The 17,252-nt window shown below is 51.0% G+C and overlaps 1 protein-coding gene across 3 annotated transcripts in view; it reads right to left on the bottom strand.

Moving 5' to 3' along the window:
* DNAJC16 (DnaJ heat shock protein family (Hsp40) member C16) overlaps window positions 1-17,203 on the bottom strand; it is a 45,612-nt gene extending 28,409 nt beyond the window's left edge. Inside the window, exons 1-7 of one of the 3 annotated variants that reach the window (XM_084821887.1) lie at window positions 17,116-17,203; window positions 12,159-12,333; window positions 7,803-7,869; window positions 4,258-4,597; window positions 2,413-2,597; window positions 1,583-1,687; window positions 32-190 (exon numbers count right to left, since the gene is read on the bottom strand). In XM_084821887.1, coding sequence (XP_084678013.1) covers window positions 32-190; window positions 1,583-1,687; window positions 2,413-2,597; window positions 4,258-4,597; window positions 7,803-7,869; window positions 12,159-12,325 — 1,023 coding nt within the window. In that variant the 5' untranslated portion in view covers window positions 12,326-12,333; window positions 17,116-17,203. Of the gene's footprint in view, window positions 1-31; window positions 191-1,582; window positions 1,688-2,412; window positions 2,598-4,257; window positions 4,598-7,802; window positions 7,870-12,158; window positions 12,334-13,782; window positions 13,870-15,548; window positions 15,652-17,115 lie in introns of those variants that run through there. The other 2 variants (XM_084821885.1, XM_084821886.1) reach the window with 2 other exon arrangements.
* Between the last annotated feature and the right edge of the window lie 49 nt (window positions 17,204-17,252).

Below are 17,252 nucleotides of genomic sequence, written 5' to 3'. Positions count from 1 at the left end.
AGCCAGAGCTCACACGGTCACAGCACTGTACCTGAATGACATCAGCGGGCTTATCAATGTGCTCCTTGAAAACCATCATGGTGGGTGGATAGACATTGATGTTATACTGGCTGGACAGTTCTTCAGTCCCTCGGAGTCCGACGTGCACGTATCCAAAGGACAAGTAATCTCTGTATGCAAACGCAGTAAGCTGGAAGGGAAGGAGAGTCAGATGACACAGTATATTTTAGTCACCTGCTCAACACATAAGGGGAACCCTATGCAGTTCACCTTCTACCATTATATGTTGACCTGCCCACAGTCAAAGAGGTGGACGATGAAATGTGCTTGCTAGCTGTATGTGGTTTTGTCAGAACATTTATCAAACAAATTTGTCCAACAAATGCAGGTTTAACATTTGCCAGGTGATATCCAAATTGGGTTTTTGGGTGCGTGCGTGCGTGCTTAACCAATCAAAGGATGCTAATATGTCGCAGCCCTCGGCTGGCTATGTATTTCCATGGTGGCATTAGCCCTGATCAGCCTTTTGCCTGCACATAGCCTGGCTAAAAGTGTGTAGGGAGGTCGATGCACGACCCAGCCCCAATATCCCCAGGCATGCAGGCTTCTCTAGAGGCCTTTCTGCATTCAACGCAAAGGTGGGAAAGGGCTTTCTAAGCGTGTTCAGTTCAAAGTGTTTAGTCATCTCAGCAGGACTGAGAGCCCGGCCTTAACGGGGTTCCCAAACACACCAACGCTACTAAATATATCGAACCAAATGCACTTAGAACCCCCTTTCAGACCTGCTTACTGAAGGTGTGACCCCTGTCCCCTACTCACTTCTAGCTGGTCTGCGCTCTTGCCAGCTCCCAAATACAATCCGCACCCTGACAGGTACTTAGCTATGGCCACACAATTAAAACCCCTCTCCAGTTCCATTTTTGGTCTCCACGCGGTTTCATCCTAACATACAAACCAGTGGAGGCTGGTGGCTCCAATCTCAGTAGGCCGGTAAATCCGCTCCGGGTTTTAGTCAGAACTCTAAGGGAGCTCTCCAAAGAGCAGAGCACCTTTAGAGTTCTGACTGAAACCTGGAGCAGATTCATTGCCCCACCGACATCGGAGCCATTAGCCTCTACCAATACAAATGCTCCCCCTTGCCTCTCCTTGACATGAACAGTCTGCCTGTCCCGCTGCACTGGCTTCCACTCCTCCCTTTCCCAAGACACTTCCCCTATATTGATCCCAAAGCCCTAATAACTCCTCCTCTGGATCAATGACGCCAGGGTAGGACCTGTTTGAGCGCTATGAGAACTGAACGTATGAAACCACCTTCTACCATCGGTCCATCTAGTCCAGTATTGTCTATCTTGATTAGCCGAGACTGTGAGGTCCTTCTCAGCACCTCCTTTAACCCGAGATGCATGCAAATAATGCACTCTCCCACTGAATCCTGCCCCAAAGCAGTGGAACAGTGAGCCCTCAAAGGCTGGTCCAAAAGATCCCACCACAGAAAGGAGGTCAGACGATCACCGTGGCTTCCAACTATGGAAAGTGGCTTATCACAGTGGTGGGAAAGCCAGATACGGAAGGCCCTCCTTACCTTGTATAAGAGCGGAACGAGGGGCATGTGATCAAACAGAAGGACATGGGGCTTATTCTCTTTCTTCCAGTTTGACAGGAACCGGACGTAGTTTTTATCTGTAATCTTCAACGTAAAACAGAAAAATATCAGTCTCGGTCCACAAGCACCAAAGGGAAAGAGGAAAAGGTTACACGGGTAAGTTTAAAAACTTCTCGTAAGGGTCAAATGACATGGCGGGCATTTGGGGTGGGTTAGGGTTTTTTAGAGCAGTGTTGCTTTATTTTTTTTTGTTCAGTTGATTATGTAAATTTGTTATGAGCATTGTATGCTGCCTAGAGTGGCTGGGTAGCCAGCCAGATGGGCGGCTAATAAATCAAATCAAATCAGTCAATCAATCAATCAATAAAAACACAACAACACTGCCTGTGATACGTAAGATAGGAAAACTTCAGAACATGCACTTTTCTAACTGTCTGGCAGCAGAGAAAAACACAGCTACGTCTGGTGAGCTCCTGTGGAAGTTTAGCAATCAGACGGATGGGACTTCTGGAGTCAGCAACACCTCATTTTAAAACAGAATCCCGCAACCAAACTGTCATTATCCACCCCCTATTCCAGCTATTTTAGCCCAACTGTGAGAAACAGATGAATGGAGTAATTCCAAAATCTTTCAAGTCCTCCAAATGTTGACAGCATATTTGAGACAGGCATGTGAGGGGAAGGGGGCGGATTGTAAATGTTCATGTTTGGGGGGGGGGGGAGTGATACAAGCTCCAGTAAGTTCTGAGTTGAAACACAACAGAAAACAGTGAACAGCAGCTTAAAATAAATCAGGAGGTGCTAATTACCTTCTCAACAAGGTTCCCCGGAAGAATGCTCTCTACAAACTGCCGCAGGTTTTCCCGAACTACTGCATTGTGGAAAAAGGTTATTTTCCCATTGATAAGCCCCAAGATAGATGGTGTGCTGTGTGCTCCTAGGTGATGTGCCAGGCGCCTCTCATAACCGGCATGGACGACGCCAATTCCCACTCCTAAAAGAGAGAAGGAAAGACATCGTACGAGTGGAACCGGGCTTATCTGCTAAGCTCTCACACGGCTTCACGGAATCTCAAAAAGAGGGTGGCTGCGATCACACCTTGTTCAGGTGTGGAAACTGAAGGCCTCAAGGAATGGGGATTAGCCGCTACTGCCCTTTCTGTACGAGCAGGAGCAGTGGCGGGAGCACTATGGCACATGCTTTGCCTGGAGCTCGTGCTTTCCGTGCAGAAGGTGCTGGAAAAGGTGCAGAAAAGGGCAGCCAAATGATCAAGGGGCTGGAGCAATGAGGAAGGGTTACAATGTCTGGAGCTGTTTAGCTTAGAAAAGAGGCGAGCGAGGGGAGACATGATAGGGGTGTACAAAATTATGCCGGGTGTGGAGAAAGTGGGTAGGGAGACATTTTTCTCCCTCTCTCACAATACTAGAACCCAGAGGGGTCATCCCACGAAGCTGATTGGTGGGAGATTCAGGACAGATAAAAGGAAGGGCTTCTTCACACAGAGCACAGTCAAACTCTGGAATTCGGTACCATAAGATGTAGTGATGGCCACCACTTTGGATGGCTTTAAAGGGGGGTTAGACAAATTCCTGGAGGAGAAGGCTATCAACGGCTACTAGTCCTGATGGCTCTATGCTACCTCCAGTATCAGAGGGAGTGTGCCTGTGTACACCAGTTGCTGGGGGAACATGGGTGGGAGGGTGCTGTTGCACTCATGTCCTGCTTGTGGGTTTCCCGTGGGCAGCTGGTTGGCCACCGTGTGAACAGAATTCTGGACTAGATGGACCTTGGCATGATCTTATGTTCTTGTGCTCCAGGTTCAACCCTGGAGAGACACTGCCAACTAGTGTGTGCATCTGTATGCCAGTTGCTGGGAATACAAGCAGGACAGTGATATTGCGCTCAAATCCTGCTTGTGGGCTTCCCACAGGCATCAGGTTGGCCACTGTGCAAACAGAATGCTGGACTACAGAATGCTGGACTAGAGAAGCCTCTGGTCTGATCCAGCATGGCTCTTCTTATGTTCTCTGGTCAGGATTAATTCTTCAGTTTTGCCAAATCAGGAGTGATTGACCGATCCAGTCACCACCAATATGTAAATGAGGCAGAATCACCCACCCTCAGCGCAGGCTGATTTTGAGGAGGCAAGGCAAGAATAGAGCTTCACACAGAGACTCAACAAGAACCCTTTTCCATGGGTGGGTACCGAATTCATTCTTTTCACATGACACACTACAGCGGCCCTCTTGTCACACACCGTTTCAAATTACTGCAGCTGTGGCCAAGGGAAGATACAGCCAACCTCTGAATGAAATCTCCCTGATGCCTTCCAGGCTGAATTCAAGGCACCCAAGAGACCATCTCCATCCCTGCATCCCACCACCATCATTAATATCAAGAAAAGACCCTCTTAAGTTCCCAGATCAGATCTGTTTAGAGGGTGCAGAAAGGCTGCCCTTCAACTTTGGAATCACCTTCCCCTGGAGACTTGCTTAAGCCCTGTGCATCTGCTGGAGAGCCATTTAAATTCAAACTGGCTTGGGGTGGCCAGGAGAGAGTACAATAATCAGTATGTTTCCTGCCCTGAGTTCTTAGGATGTCACAGGATATACAAGTCCAGTGAAAATACACACATGCGACACTGCTTCTCTTACCCAGTGCTTCGAGCTCCTGAACCACCTCCTTCCACACAGGTTCAATGTGGATGCAGCTAAAGCACCAGTCCGACGTGATCTTAATGAGGTAGGGCTTTTTGAAGCTGTCGGGCACAACCTCATTGATATAGTGTGAGAAGTGCAACAAGTACTTCTCGTCGGAGGAGTCCCGGCGGTCTGAGTTGAACGGGAAATGGAAAAAGGATTCATCGAAATAAAAGCTTTCATGGAAGTGGTGGAACTGGCGGTGCTGCTGCTGCTGCTGCTGAGGAAAGCCTTGATTCTCTCCCACGTCTCCATAGCGGTCAAAATTCAGTCTCTTTTCCTCGTTGGACAGGATCTGTTTGGAACAAATATGAAACTTTAACAGCCCGTGGCCAGTGCAAGCTAGAAATGCATTGTCACCTTTTTCTTCTTCGCTTCCATATTTTTTAACTTTACAGAATAAAAATGCTAAGCTAGGACTTCAATAAGTTGACGGCAGAGCTGAAGGGCAGCACACACTGGCCGGAGAAGGGTCACAGGGAGAACATCCAGTCTGGCCCCGTCCGTCAGCCGCAGGCAGCTTGCTTCCCTCCTCCCTAAAGAACACAAAGAAGGACGCCCTAACTAAGTAGTGCCTGAGTCTTCTTTTTTCCTTCTCTCTTCCAATCCCTTTTATTTGTGCCATGTCTTTTAGATCAGGAGAGGGCAGACTTTTAGGCATATGGGATCTACTTTGTTTTCAGTAGATTCCCCCACAGTCCACCAAGTGGAACCAGGTGCAAAAGAGCAGCTCAGGATAATGAACATACAACTTCAGAACAAGGCGCCTCTGAGCACATGCCCAACCCAGGAATTTATGTTCAGTCCCAGAGGAGCAGAGTAAAAACAAATCTAGTTTTATATATGTAACTTTTAAAGCTTAAAAAAAAACACCTTTAACCATCTTTATAAAGTTCACCAACGGTAAGCCTGCCCTCAACTCAAAGGACACACATAATCTGCAGATTTTTATTGCCTTCAGGCCCTGTTTTATGGACTTTCCAGAGGTATCTGGCCAGCGCTGTTGGAAACAAGACTTTCAGTTTGATCTGCAGGGCTCTCCTTCTAACAGATTAAATTGTTGGTGGCCAATTCTTCACACGGCACATAGTTAAACTAGGGAATTCTCTTCCACAAGACGTAGCGATGGCCACCCATTTGGATGGCTTTAAAAGGGGGTTAGACAAATTCCTGGCAGAGAAGGCCATCAGCGGGTATGAGTCCTGATGGATCTGTGCTACCTCCAGTACCAGAGGCTGTATGCCTATGTACGCTAGTTGCTGGGGAACATAGGCGGGAGGGTGCTGTCACACTCATGCCCTGCTTGTGGGTTTCCCGTCGACAGCTGGTCAGCCACTGTGCGAACAGAATGCTGGACTAGACTGACCCTTGGTCTGATCCAGCACGGCTCTTACATTCTTATGTCAGATCTATCTGCTATTAGCCATGATAGCTCAATGGAACCTCCATATTCAGATGCAGTCTACATCTGGATATATGTTGTTGAAGGCAAACAGCAGGGAAAAGCCTTCATGCCTTGCTCATGAGCCCCCTGGAAAATACAAAGAACCCTGATGGATCAGACCAAAGGCCTATCTAGTGCAGCATTCTGTCCCCACAGTGGCCTATCAGCTGCCTGTGGAAAGCCCACAAGCAGGAGATGAGAGCAACAGCACCCTCCAGCTCCCCGATACTGGAGGTAATATACAGCTACCATGACTGGCAGCCGCTGCTGGTCTTATATCTCTATGACACACCTGTCTGGCCACTGTGGGAAACACGGACCTTTGGTCAAAGCGGGTGAGGCTGTCCACATGAAATAACTCCCTTGCATGGCATCTCCCTACCACCAGAGTGCCTTTCTGCTTGGCGTGTGACTCTCTTGCTCCTCTGTGCCTCCTAAGACACACCTGTTCACCTGATTCCAGCTGAGCTTCCTCCACTTCCTCCCCAATGTACCTTTGTTTTTAGATCAGGGATGGGGAACCTACGTCCCCACAGATGTTGTTAGACTCCAACTCCCATCAGCCCCACCAGCATGAGCAATGCCCAGGGATGTTGGGAGTTGTAGCCCAACGTCCTCTGGAGGAACAACATGTTCTCCACCCTTGTTTTAGTCTGCAAACCTGTATTAAGAAGTAAGAAGGACCTGCTACAAAATTTTGAAATATATCTCCTCCTCCTCACAGGAGCACCCCTGTTCAAGATTCCAGCCTGCCTCTCCTCCTTCCAGGTACTGCAAATTAACACTGCTGTGGCTACTGATCATGCGCCGTTGTTATTGGGGGGGGGGGGAGGTGGAGGGGAGCCCTCTTAGGACTTAAAAAATGTATGTTTGCTTTTTTACTTCTGTCCGCCTCGAGGCTTCCCTGGGTATGCTCCTGCTTTTCAGTGGCAGCATTTTCCCTCCATCCCTGCCAGCACTCACCCCCCAGGTTTGCTATGAGAGGCAGTGAAGATTTTTTAAAGTCTATGAATAAGACACATCCTCATCCTAAAGAGCAATCAATCAATCAATCAATCAGAGACCTCTAAAGGCCGGGAGTCTACAGGGTTCCCATTTTATATATAATTTCAATAGAAATCCCACTACATCACTACTGAAACTAACAGCCTTCAAAGGAGTCAAACGTGATGAAAGTCGTACAGGGACTGATTATTTGTCAATCCAGTTCTTTTAATCCCGATATCCCATCCATTCTGTTACTCTGAATTCTTATAAGTGATCTTGGGAGATAAATAGATGCATTCTGTATCTGTCTACAAAGATCGGCCACTCTGGTCCTCAACTTGCACAACTTAGGACACAATCCTATGCATGTTTACACAAAGAAAAGGCCTACAACTCCCAGCATGCCCCAGCCAGCCATGCTGGCTGGGGCATGCTGGGAGTTGTGGGCCTTTTCTGTCTAAATATGCATAGGATTGTGCCCTTGGGATAAACTAAACAGGATGGCAGGAGATCTGTAATTAGATCACCTGTGCGGTTTTTCATTTGTTTGTTTTAAGGTTAAACGCAGTTGCGGGGTGGAGGGTGAGGGAGAATCCACTGAGGGTGTGATGCCAGGGGAGAGGGTGCTGACGATTCCTTCTTCTATTTTTCACAGTCCCATTCTCACCGACACCAAAATTGTATTTGTACGATTTCCTCTGTGGGGCAAATAGCAACTTGGGCAGGATTTAAACTCAGGAAAATGGCACCATTGGGATGGCTTCCCCCCACCAGCAATCCGCCCCGATCTGATTTTAGTCCTCCTACAGCTGCCTCCAGCTTTTGAAAAACAAACACGTAAATTACCCTGGGGCTGGGTATCACACTTTAAGCAGAAGAATCTGTCCGTCTTCCAATACCATCTAGAAATTCACATGACCGGTGTGCCAGAATAAAACTGAACTCCATATATGTAAAGGGAGAGAGATGACATCTTGCCCATCCTTACAAAGGCTACTTCTAAAACAACAACCGTATATTAATGAACCCACTACACAAAAATCCAAAGTTCAGAAAGAGTATTTAATACCTCATAAGCCTTGCTAATTTGTATGAACTTATCTTCTGCTCCCGGGTCCTTGTTTTTGTCAGGATGCCTGGAATGCAAATAAAATGAGACCATCAGTGGTTTGATCACAAGGGCTGTCAGCTTTAGTTCAACACTGGCACTGCGTGGGCAACAGAGGCAGAACTGACATTAATTAACAAGTGTGACGGCAAGGCTTAATTTCTTTGACATTTAAATGGGTTTATTGCAGGGGCTTATTTGCAGGGCTCTGGCTGCTGCAAAGAGAGAATCAGTAGTATCTGAGGGGCAAACATTTCAGATGCAATAGGCTCAACAGAGGCAGGAAACATAGACAAGGAATTAGAGGTACAGAGCAGTGCAAGGCCCAATGTCTGAGGAATACAAATTCTATGCAGCCGCCTGATGCTTTTGGAGACTTGATGCAACTCTGCCCACATATTTTCATATGGTTGACAACTGCATGGGCTAGAATCACAGCTTACTGTTGCTTTAAACCAGGAATGGGGAGCTTGCTTTCTTTTTTTCCAGAAGAGGCAGGCAAAGAAGACCTCAGGGCCTGCCACAGCTGGACCCCACCCCACTGGGCCATCTACCATCAACTGCCCTGTGGGAAGAATTCCAGGAAAGGGGAGGAGGGAGGATGACACCAGACACCTGCTCCTGTTCCAGTGGACTCTCCCTGCTCCCAGGGCCATCTTCTACCCATCGCCCCGTGGGAAAGATCCTCAGGATTTTTGTAAAAGATCGTTCATAATTTCTATTGTGATTTTATTATTTTTATGCTGCTTGTAAGTCACCTTGGAAAGATTTGCACCCTGAAACGCGGCATATACATAATTGTAATAAAATAAACTCTCTTAGGGGCGATTTGTCCAGGCCGCATGCTGGTGACAGGCATGGCCAAAGACAGTAGTGGGCAGAACCACCCCCTCTCTCTGTGCCAACCTGTATTGGCCCCAGCCCTGTAGTGTTAGAGTTCCATAATGCTCTCTGACTTTAGCCCATCGGCTGCAGTTTTCCTGCTAGTGGGCCTCTTGACTGGTAAGATGAGTCAAAGGTCGATATCGCCGCCGCAGCACATTCCATGCTAAGGAGCTACCATTTATCTTATCAGGGCCTAGGAAGCACCTGAGAAGTGAGGCTCTGTTTACAGGTGCCTGTGCTGGGAAAGTTCTGATTGTTTTCCTCCTGTTAGTTTATGCTGGGAAAGTTGCAGATGAACACTAATTAACGCTTGCTGCTGCCATGCTGCCTCACTGCTGACACATATGGTATAAAACCCATTGTACCCCTTGGCTCGGGGTTCAGAGAAGTTGTCTGATCCAACCATGGGGCATGCCTGTGTTCTGTAATACTCAATAAAGTCTCCTTGTAAGCAAACCTGGATCTAGCTGATCACTATCTTGGCACCTCCAAACCTTAGCAGCCCACAGGCGGGGCATACACAACCGTCTCTCTCTCTCTCTGAACCCCCTTCTCTCTCACACACTTTCCCCCAAGCTGCTGGGGGAGAGAAAGATCGCTCTTGCCACAGGTCTGAACTGATTGCTTCCAGAGGGCTTTTGAAAGTAGGGTGTAGATTACCACAGGGTACCCGCTTTGTTTGAAACTTCAAACAAATGATCTTCTGCACTGACTTGTTCGCCACAGGGTTTCACTACAGTGGACAGAGCTTTAAGTATGGACCCTTACTTAAAGGGTTCAAACCCCCATTCAGCTAAGGTTCAAACCCCCAATCAGCTAAGCCACCCATTAGGTATCCTCAGGCAAGTCTCTCTCTCTCTCTCTCTCTCTCTCTGCCTAGGCATAGCTCTCAGAGCTGTTGTAGTAGTGATGAGCAAACCCTCCCCACCTATTAGAGCTTGGCTAATGAAGCTAATTTCCTAAAATGTCAAAATAGCTCAGTTATGTCCTAGCCTCATTACTTTTTGCACCCCACCCCACTTCAGATGATGTCATCAGGAGCATGGCAGTGTCCAAACCCTTCCTCCCCAATGCCACCTGTGAACCCCCATCCCTCCGCCTAACCTTGTGTTGCCGCTGCTGCAGGTCTCTTCTCCCCTGACTGAGTTGCCTGCTGCTGCAGCCAAGTTATGTGCCTCCTCGCTTCCCTGGCATACAGGTAATGGGGTGTTGCTGCACTAGTGGCAACCATGCACCAAGGAAGGAGGGTAGAATCACAGAGTAGTAGAGTTGGAAGGGGCCTACAAGACCATCGAGTCCAACCCCCTGCTCAATGCAGGAATCCAAGTCACAGCATCCCTGACAGATGGCTGTCCAGCCTCGTCTTGAATGCCTCCAGTGTGGGAGAGCCCACCACCTCCCTAGTAATGGGTTCCATTCTTTTATTGCTTTAACAGTCAGGAAGTTTTCCCTGATGTTCAGCCGGAATCTGGCTTCCTGTCGCTTGAGCCCATTATTCCGTATCCTGCACTCTGGGATGATCGAGAAGAGATTCTAGCCTTGGGCAGGGGCCTTTCTACCTACAACTTCTGTCGTACAGAGGAGAGAGGAAGAAAGGAGTTGTAAGCAGGGCAGTGGGACGTGAAAGCTCCTGGATGGTTAACATTTGCCTCATAACATTCACATTACAAGAGCTGTATTCCGAAAGACGGAATTCAAGGCAATGTTTACTATTTATTTCATTTTTATACCGCCCAACAGCCGCAGGTCTCTGGGCGGTTCACAAAATTAAAAACACAAAAATACAACAGAAAATACAATATAAAATATAATAGATTAAAATGACAGAATAAAAATACACTAACAATACAACCAGAGTAAAACCTAGCAGCAGTGCAGGTATTTAAAATGCAATTGCAGATTTAAGATAGCAGAGCTAAAAAACTGGAATGCTAAAATGCTAAAAATGCCTGGGAAAATAAGTTATGGACATGAAAGAGAGGTGTAGCTTCTAGTGGGGAGTGTGGAAGACAGTTGTAAAGCTCTTTGTTCCTGGGCAAGTGTTAACTAACTAACTTACTTACTTACTTATTTCATTTCTATACCACCCAATAGCCGAAGCTCTCTGGGAGGTTCACAAAAATTAAAACCAAAAAGCACACAGTAAAACAATATAAAATATAAAAACATTAAAACCACAATATAACAATATATCCAGAATAAAACCAGAGTAAAACCTAGCAGCAACGTATCTACTGAAGAATGAAGGAACATTTAATAGACATCACAAAACCTCATGCAATTTTATGAAGAAATTCTCCTGCAGCAGCACACATAATGGGGCAAACCTGGCCTTTTCTACCAACCAAAGACCTGACCATGACAGAGCAAGACCTGTTTTGTCAAACAAAAACTGCTCCAGTTTCAAAAAATCTTTATTGCATAGTGTGTTTTGTCTTGCAGTTACAGAAGAGAACTGCTTCTTTTGCCAGCAAAACAGCTACTATATTAAACAAAATTTAACCTTCAGCCAAATGTTTCAGTAGTTATTGTGAACCAATAAATGAAATTCAGACCGACTTCCGCCTGCACCCCAGCAATGTCCTGGACTATAACTCACCAGCCCAACAGCTTCCTTATCTTTCCCCATCCCTTTCCCACAACAGCACACGGCTGCTTGAGCACCTAGGCCCTGCATGAGGTTAGGAACACAGCATGGTCTATACTGACTGCCAGGGGCTCCCCAGGGTTTCAGACTTTCCCAGCCCTATTTGGAGATGCTGGGGATCTGGGGATCTCCTGCATGCAAAGCAGATGCTCTACCACAGAGCTACAGCCTTTCCTGTTAGGTTCTTTCTCCCGCCCCCACTCCCCCCGCCAGCCCTGTGGCCTCTTCTTCTGAGCAGCTCTGATTTACATGAATATGTGACACTTAACCTGTGAAACTGCCTTCAGACCACTAGCTTATCTAGCCTGGTACCTAACTGGCAGCAGTTCAGAGTCTCCAAGCCCTACCACCCGAAATCCTTTACGAGGAGATGACGGGGATTGAACATGGCATGCAAAGCATGTGTTCTACCACAGAGTTATGGCCAAACCTGCCTCCTGGGCATCCCCATCTCTTCAGGCCTTCTGACTCGTTTGCCCTCAAGCATTTACTCTCGCTGCTGTTCCTCCTAGATGCACCCTGCTTGACTGGCTCCCTTTCCACCAACAGCACAGTTAGGAGCACCCAGTAATCTAACCCAGGAGCACCCAGTAATCTAACCCAGTAACCCAGCACAGAGCCCTTCCTGGCCTTAGGGCTTGTGACAAGGTCTCCCTCCACTCCCCCAACCAAAATCCATTTTTTCCTGCTGCCCACAGCAGTGCACAACATGACAGCAAAGACTGGAAGCCTTAAAGAAAGAGGTAGCCAGTTTTCCACCTGAACGGCTTAGACAATTCACTCACCATTCTCGGGCAAGCTTCTTGTATGCCTTTTTAATGTCCGCTTGACTGGCTGTCCTGCTGACTCCAAGGATTCGATAGGGGTCAAAATCGACGGCAGACAGGATTTGCAAGACCAGGACAAGGAACAGAACCACCACCAGGGAGATGCTTAACCTTTTCATTTCCATCTTGCTTCCTGCAGGGCATGTGCACAGGAGAGTTTTCATAGGCACAAAATGCAGAGGGAGACATTAGGAAGCGTGGCACAGAAGCTTCAGGGTGGCAGTTGCGGACCTCACTGCTTTTGTCCTCCCCCAACAGCCAACAGCTTCCTTTTCCCTCCCTCCACTGCTGGCATGTTGCTTAACTTCCTTTTTTCCTCCTCTCCCACAATCCCCAGCACCTTTCAGAGAATGCTGGAGCTGTCACAGCCAACACCACCTCCTCTAAAGCTCTTTTTATTTGGTCCCACCATGTGGCCAAATGAGACCGAGACCATCCCAGTGCTCCAAGCGGGGTGGGATGGGATGCCATCCCTCTTCGTTTCAGATCGGCCATAACTGAGTCTGGCCTAAGCATCCAGATGCACTTCCTTTTTCCTCCAGGAATTGGGCCATCCCTTTCTCACACCTACACACAAACTGTGGGACTCCCAAGGAGGCAGCTGAATGTAGCATATTTCCAGGCCTCTGGTCAGAGGGGTGGCAGCAGGGAACACCAAACAGTAGTTTAAGGCTCAATCCCATGCATGTTTAGATAGAAAAAAGTCCTACAACTCCCAGCATTCCCCAGCCACATTGCTTTCTTCTGTCTAAACATGCACAGGATCGCACCCTTAAAAGAGAGCAACTGGTAGTACCACTACAGGTGCATAAGGGGTCCGAAGTTTTTCAATTCCTATATTCTTCCATGGATAATTTTCCATTTCTGAAAATGCAGTTTTCGTAATATCCATTAGTAAACAATGAATAGATACCAGTCAAACTGGGCACTTTCAAAGTTGTAATTAACTTTTTACAGGTAACATATCATGCAGGGGGTTGGACTCGATAGTCTTGTAGGCCCCTTCCAACCCTACTATTCTATGATTCTACGATTCATATCTCTTTGGATGTATTAAATGAGGATGTTAATTATGTTCTGCATCTTCATTCCCCGCCCTTCATTTCTTTAAATTAAAGGAAGCATATGCTAGAACTGTTGTTATGCTTCAAATGTCAATACGCATTCCAATAAAAATAATTTCCAAGCCCACGCTCTGAATTTATTTGAACGTAACGTTTCAATCACATTAAAGATGGTATCTACTGATTTTCCCTCTAGCCAAAAACTGAAGATCAACTGCCTGATCAACTATTGAAAAAAAAAAAAAACACCTTTGAGATATTTATACAGCATGTAAAATTAACATGCCTTTTTTGCTTACTAAATATAAATAAAATATGCTAAATCAGATCCCAATCGATTCAGAGCACCGGCAAACATTAGGATTCAAAGCTTTCTGAAAATACAGAGCGCTGGAGGCTAAGGCTGCCTCCTGTGCATGCTCAGATAGACCAAAGTCCTCTTGAAATCATTGGGACATATTCCCCGAGTACACCTGCTGAGAAATGCACCGGATGGCTGCAACCCTGACGCCACTTACTAGGGAGCAAGGGCCATCGCGCTTATCGGGGCTGGCTTTTTCTGCACACTTTCAGAAGGACGACGAAATAGCGAGATAGGAACGAGGACAGGCACCGCCGATGGGGCATGCCACTGGAAAGGGCAAAGCCCTCAGAGGAATTACAGGCTGGCCGGTTCACCGTCCACAAGCCCCGGTCCTAGCCTCATCACAAAAAACCACAAAAAACAAAAAACAACAACAAGCCCAGGATACTGGCGTAGAAGGGAGTTATACAGAACTCCTGCTTCTACGTATGTATACGAATGCAAGGACCCGCCTAGCTCGATCACACAGAGGCCCACCGTTCCAGCTTCCAATAGAACCCGGCCAGATGCTTCAGGGAAACCTGCGGAGAGGGCACAGAAGCGAGACACGCGCCCCGCCAGCCTGCCCCTGACTCGGCCTGCCCCAAGCTGGGGCCCTCCAGGGGGGCTGGGCGACCACTCCCAGCATCCCCCAGCCAGCTGGGGCCCTCCAGAGGGGCTGGGCGACCACTCCCAGCATCCCCCAGCCAGCTGGGGCCCTCCAGAGGGGCTGGGCGACCACTCCCAGCATCCCCCAGCCAGCTGGGGCCCTCCAGGGGGGCTGGGCGACCACTCCCAGCATCCCCCAGCCAGCTGGGGCCCTCCGGAGGGGCTGGGCGACCACTCCCAGCATCCCCCAGCCAGCTGGGGCCCTCCGGAGGGGCTGGGCGACCACTCCCAGCATCCCCCAGCCAGCTGGGGCCCTCCGGAGGGGCTGGGCGACCACTCCCAGCATCCCCCAGCCAGCTGGGGCCCTCCAGGGGGGCTGGGCGACCACTCCCAGCATCCCCCAGCCAGCTGGGGCCCTCCAGAGGGGCTGGGCGACCACTCCCAGCATCCCCCAGCCAGCTGGGGCCCTCCAGAGGGGCTGGGCGACCACTCCCAGCATCCCCCAGCCAGCTGGGGCCCTCCAGAGGGGCTGGGCGACCACTCCCAGCATCCCCCAGCCAGCTGGGGCCCTCCAGAGGGGCTGGGCGACCACTCCCAGCATCCCCCAGCCAGCTGGGGCCCTCCAGAGGGGCTGGGCGACCACTCCCAGCATCCCCCAGCCAGCTGGGGCCCTCCAGAGGGGCTGGGCGACCACTCCCAGCATCCCCCAGCCAGCTGGGGCCCTCCAGAGGGGCTGGGCGACCACTCCCAGCATCCCCCAGCCAGCGTAGCTGGCTGGGGGATGCTGGGAGTGGTCGCCCAGCCCCTCTGGAGGGCCCCAGCTTGGGGCAGGCTGCAGGTGGCTTCAGGTCCTTCCAACGGGGCTCGCAGGCAGATGGGGCAGACGCCCCCCCGCCCCCCCAGACTCTGCCAGCCCCTCTCCAACATCCCGCACGTGGTGCTGCTGTGTTATGCCCCGGAACAGACACGACGCCATGAGGGAGCCCGAAAGCAAGGAGGAAAGCCCCCCACCCGCCATTTCCCAGGAAGCCCCCAGCCAGCACCCTGCGATGCTGCAGCCCCTCCTCACCCAAAGCAAGGGAGCTTTCTCCCCCCCCACCCCACCCCACCCCACCCCACCCCGGGAAGCCCACCCCTCACGCAGGGCCCCCCCCCAAGCCCCCTCCTTCTCCCACAAGTGTCCCTCCTCCAGACCAACGAGACGGACGGGCTAGAGCGTCTCACACACACACACACACACACACACACCCAACCACAGGGCACGTGACTACTGGGGGCGGCCGCCGCCGCCCCTCCCGCGACGGGGGCGGGAAGGGCGCTCGCAATACCCACCCGAGGCTCCGGTCTCCCCTCAGACCCCACTTCCGGCTCGGCGGCGCCGCCTCTGGCCGCCGTCACCATAGAGACGGCGCAGCCCGCGCTCACTTCCGGCGCCGGCTTGGCCGCGCCTCCCTTGATTGACAGGCAGGAGCGGGCCGCGGTGCATGGTGGGACAGAGAGGCTGCTGGCTGGCAGGCTGGCGGGAGGGAGAGAGGGAGGGAGGGAAGTCGCGCGCATGCGCATCACCTCCCTCGTGAGCTCCATGGACAGCGGGTGGGGAAGGGACAGGCTGCCAGATTCCGGCTGAACATCAGGAAAAGCGTCCTGACTGTCAGAGCAATACGACGGTGGAGCCAATGACCTGGGGAGGCGGTGGGCTCTCCCCCACTGGAGGCGTTCAAGACGAGGCTGGACAGCCACCTGTCAGGGATGCCTTGACCTGGATTCCTGCACTGAGCAGGGGGGTGGGCTGGATGGTCTCCTGGGCCCCCTCCACCCCCACTATTCCATGATCCCATGAGGCCGGACAGCCACCTGTCAGGGATGCGCTGACCTGGATTCCTGCACTGAGCAGGGGGGTGGGCTGGATGGTCTCCTGGGCCCCCTCCACCCCCACTATTCCATGATCCCATGAGGCCGGACAGCCACCTGTCAGGGATGCGCTGACCTGGATTCCTGCACTGAGCAGGGGGGTGGGCTGGATGGTCTCCTGGGCCCCCTCCACCCCCACTATTCCATGATCCCATGAGGCCGGACAGCCACCTGTCAGGGATGCGCTGACCTGGATTCCTGCACTGAGCAGGGGGGTGGGCTGGATGGTCTCCTGGGCCCCCTCCACCCCCACTATTCCATGATCCCATGAGGCTGGACAGCCACCTGTCAGGGATGCGCTGACCTGGATTCCTGCACTGAGCAGGGGGGTGGGCTGGATGGTCTCCTGGGCCCCCTCCACCCCCACTATTCCATGATCCCATGAGGCCGGACAGCCACCTGTCAGGGATGCTCTGACCTGGATTCCTGCACTGAGCAGGGGGGTGGGCTGGATGGTCTCCTGGGCCCCCTCCACCCCCACTATTCCATGATCCCATGAGGCCGGACAGCCACCTGTCAGGGATGCTCTGACCTGGATTCCTGCACTGAGCAGGGGGGTGGGCTGGATGGTCTCCTGGGCCCCCTCCACCCCCACTATTCCATGATCCCATGAGGCTGGACAGCCACCTGTCAGGGATGCTCTGACCTGGATTCCTGCACTGAGCAGGGGGGTGGGCTGGATGGTCTCCTGGGCCCCCTCCACCCCCACTATTCCATGTTCCCATGAGGCCGGACAGCCACCTGTCAGGGATGCGCTGACCTGGATTCCTGCACTGAGCAGGGGGGTGGGCTGGATGGTCTCCTGGGCCCCCTCCACCCCCACTATTCCATGATCCCATGAGGCCGGACAGCCACCTGTCAGGGATGCTCTGACCTGGATTCCTGCACTGAGCAGGGGGGTGGGCTGGATGGTCTCCTGGGCCCCCTCCACCCCCACTATTCCATGATCCCATGAGGCTGGACAGCCACCTGTCAGGGATGCTCTGACCTGGATTCCTGCACTGAGCAGGGGGGTGGGCTGGATGACCTTCTGGGCCCCCTCCAACCCCACCATTCTATGCTTCTGAGGTAATCGCCCGCGGAGAGGCAAAGGCAGCACCGCTCCGTCTCGGAGGAAGGGCTGGA

The sequence above is a fragment of the Heloderma suspectum genome, chromosome 15 (genome assembly GCF_057233095.1).
Source record: "Heloderma suspectum isolate Gila_16-S chromosome 15, 16-S_ref, whole genome shotgun sequence".
Taxonomy (NCBI): Eukaryota; Metazoa; Chordata; class Lepidosauria; order Squamata; family Helodermatidae; genus Heloderma; species Heloderma suspectum.
The sequence above is the reverse complement of the archived record's forward strand: the minus strand, read 5'-3'. Positions and strand labels throughout refer to the sequence as shown.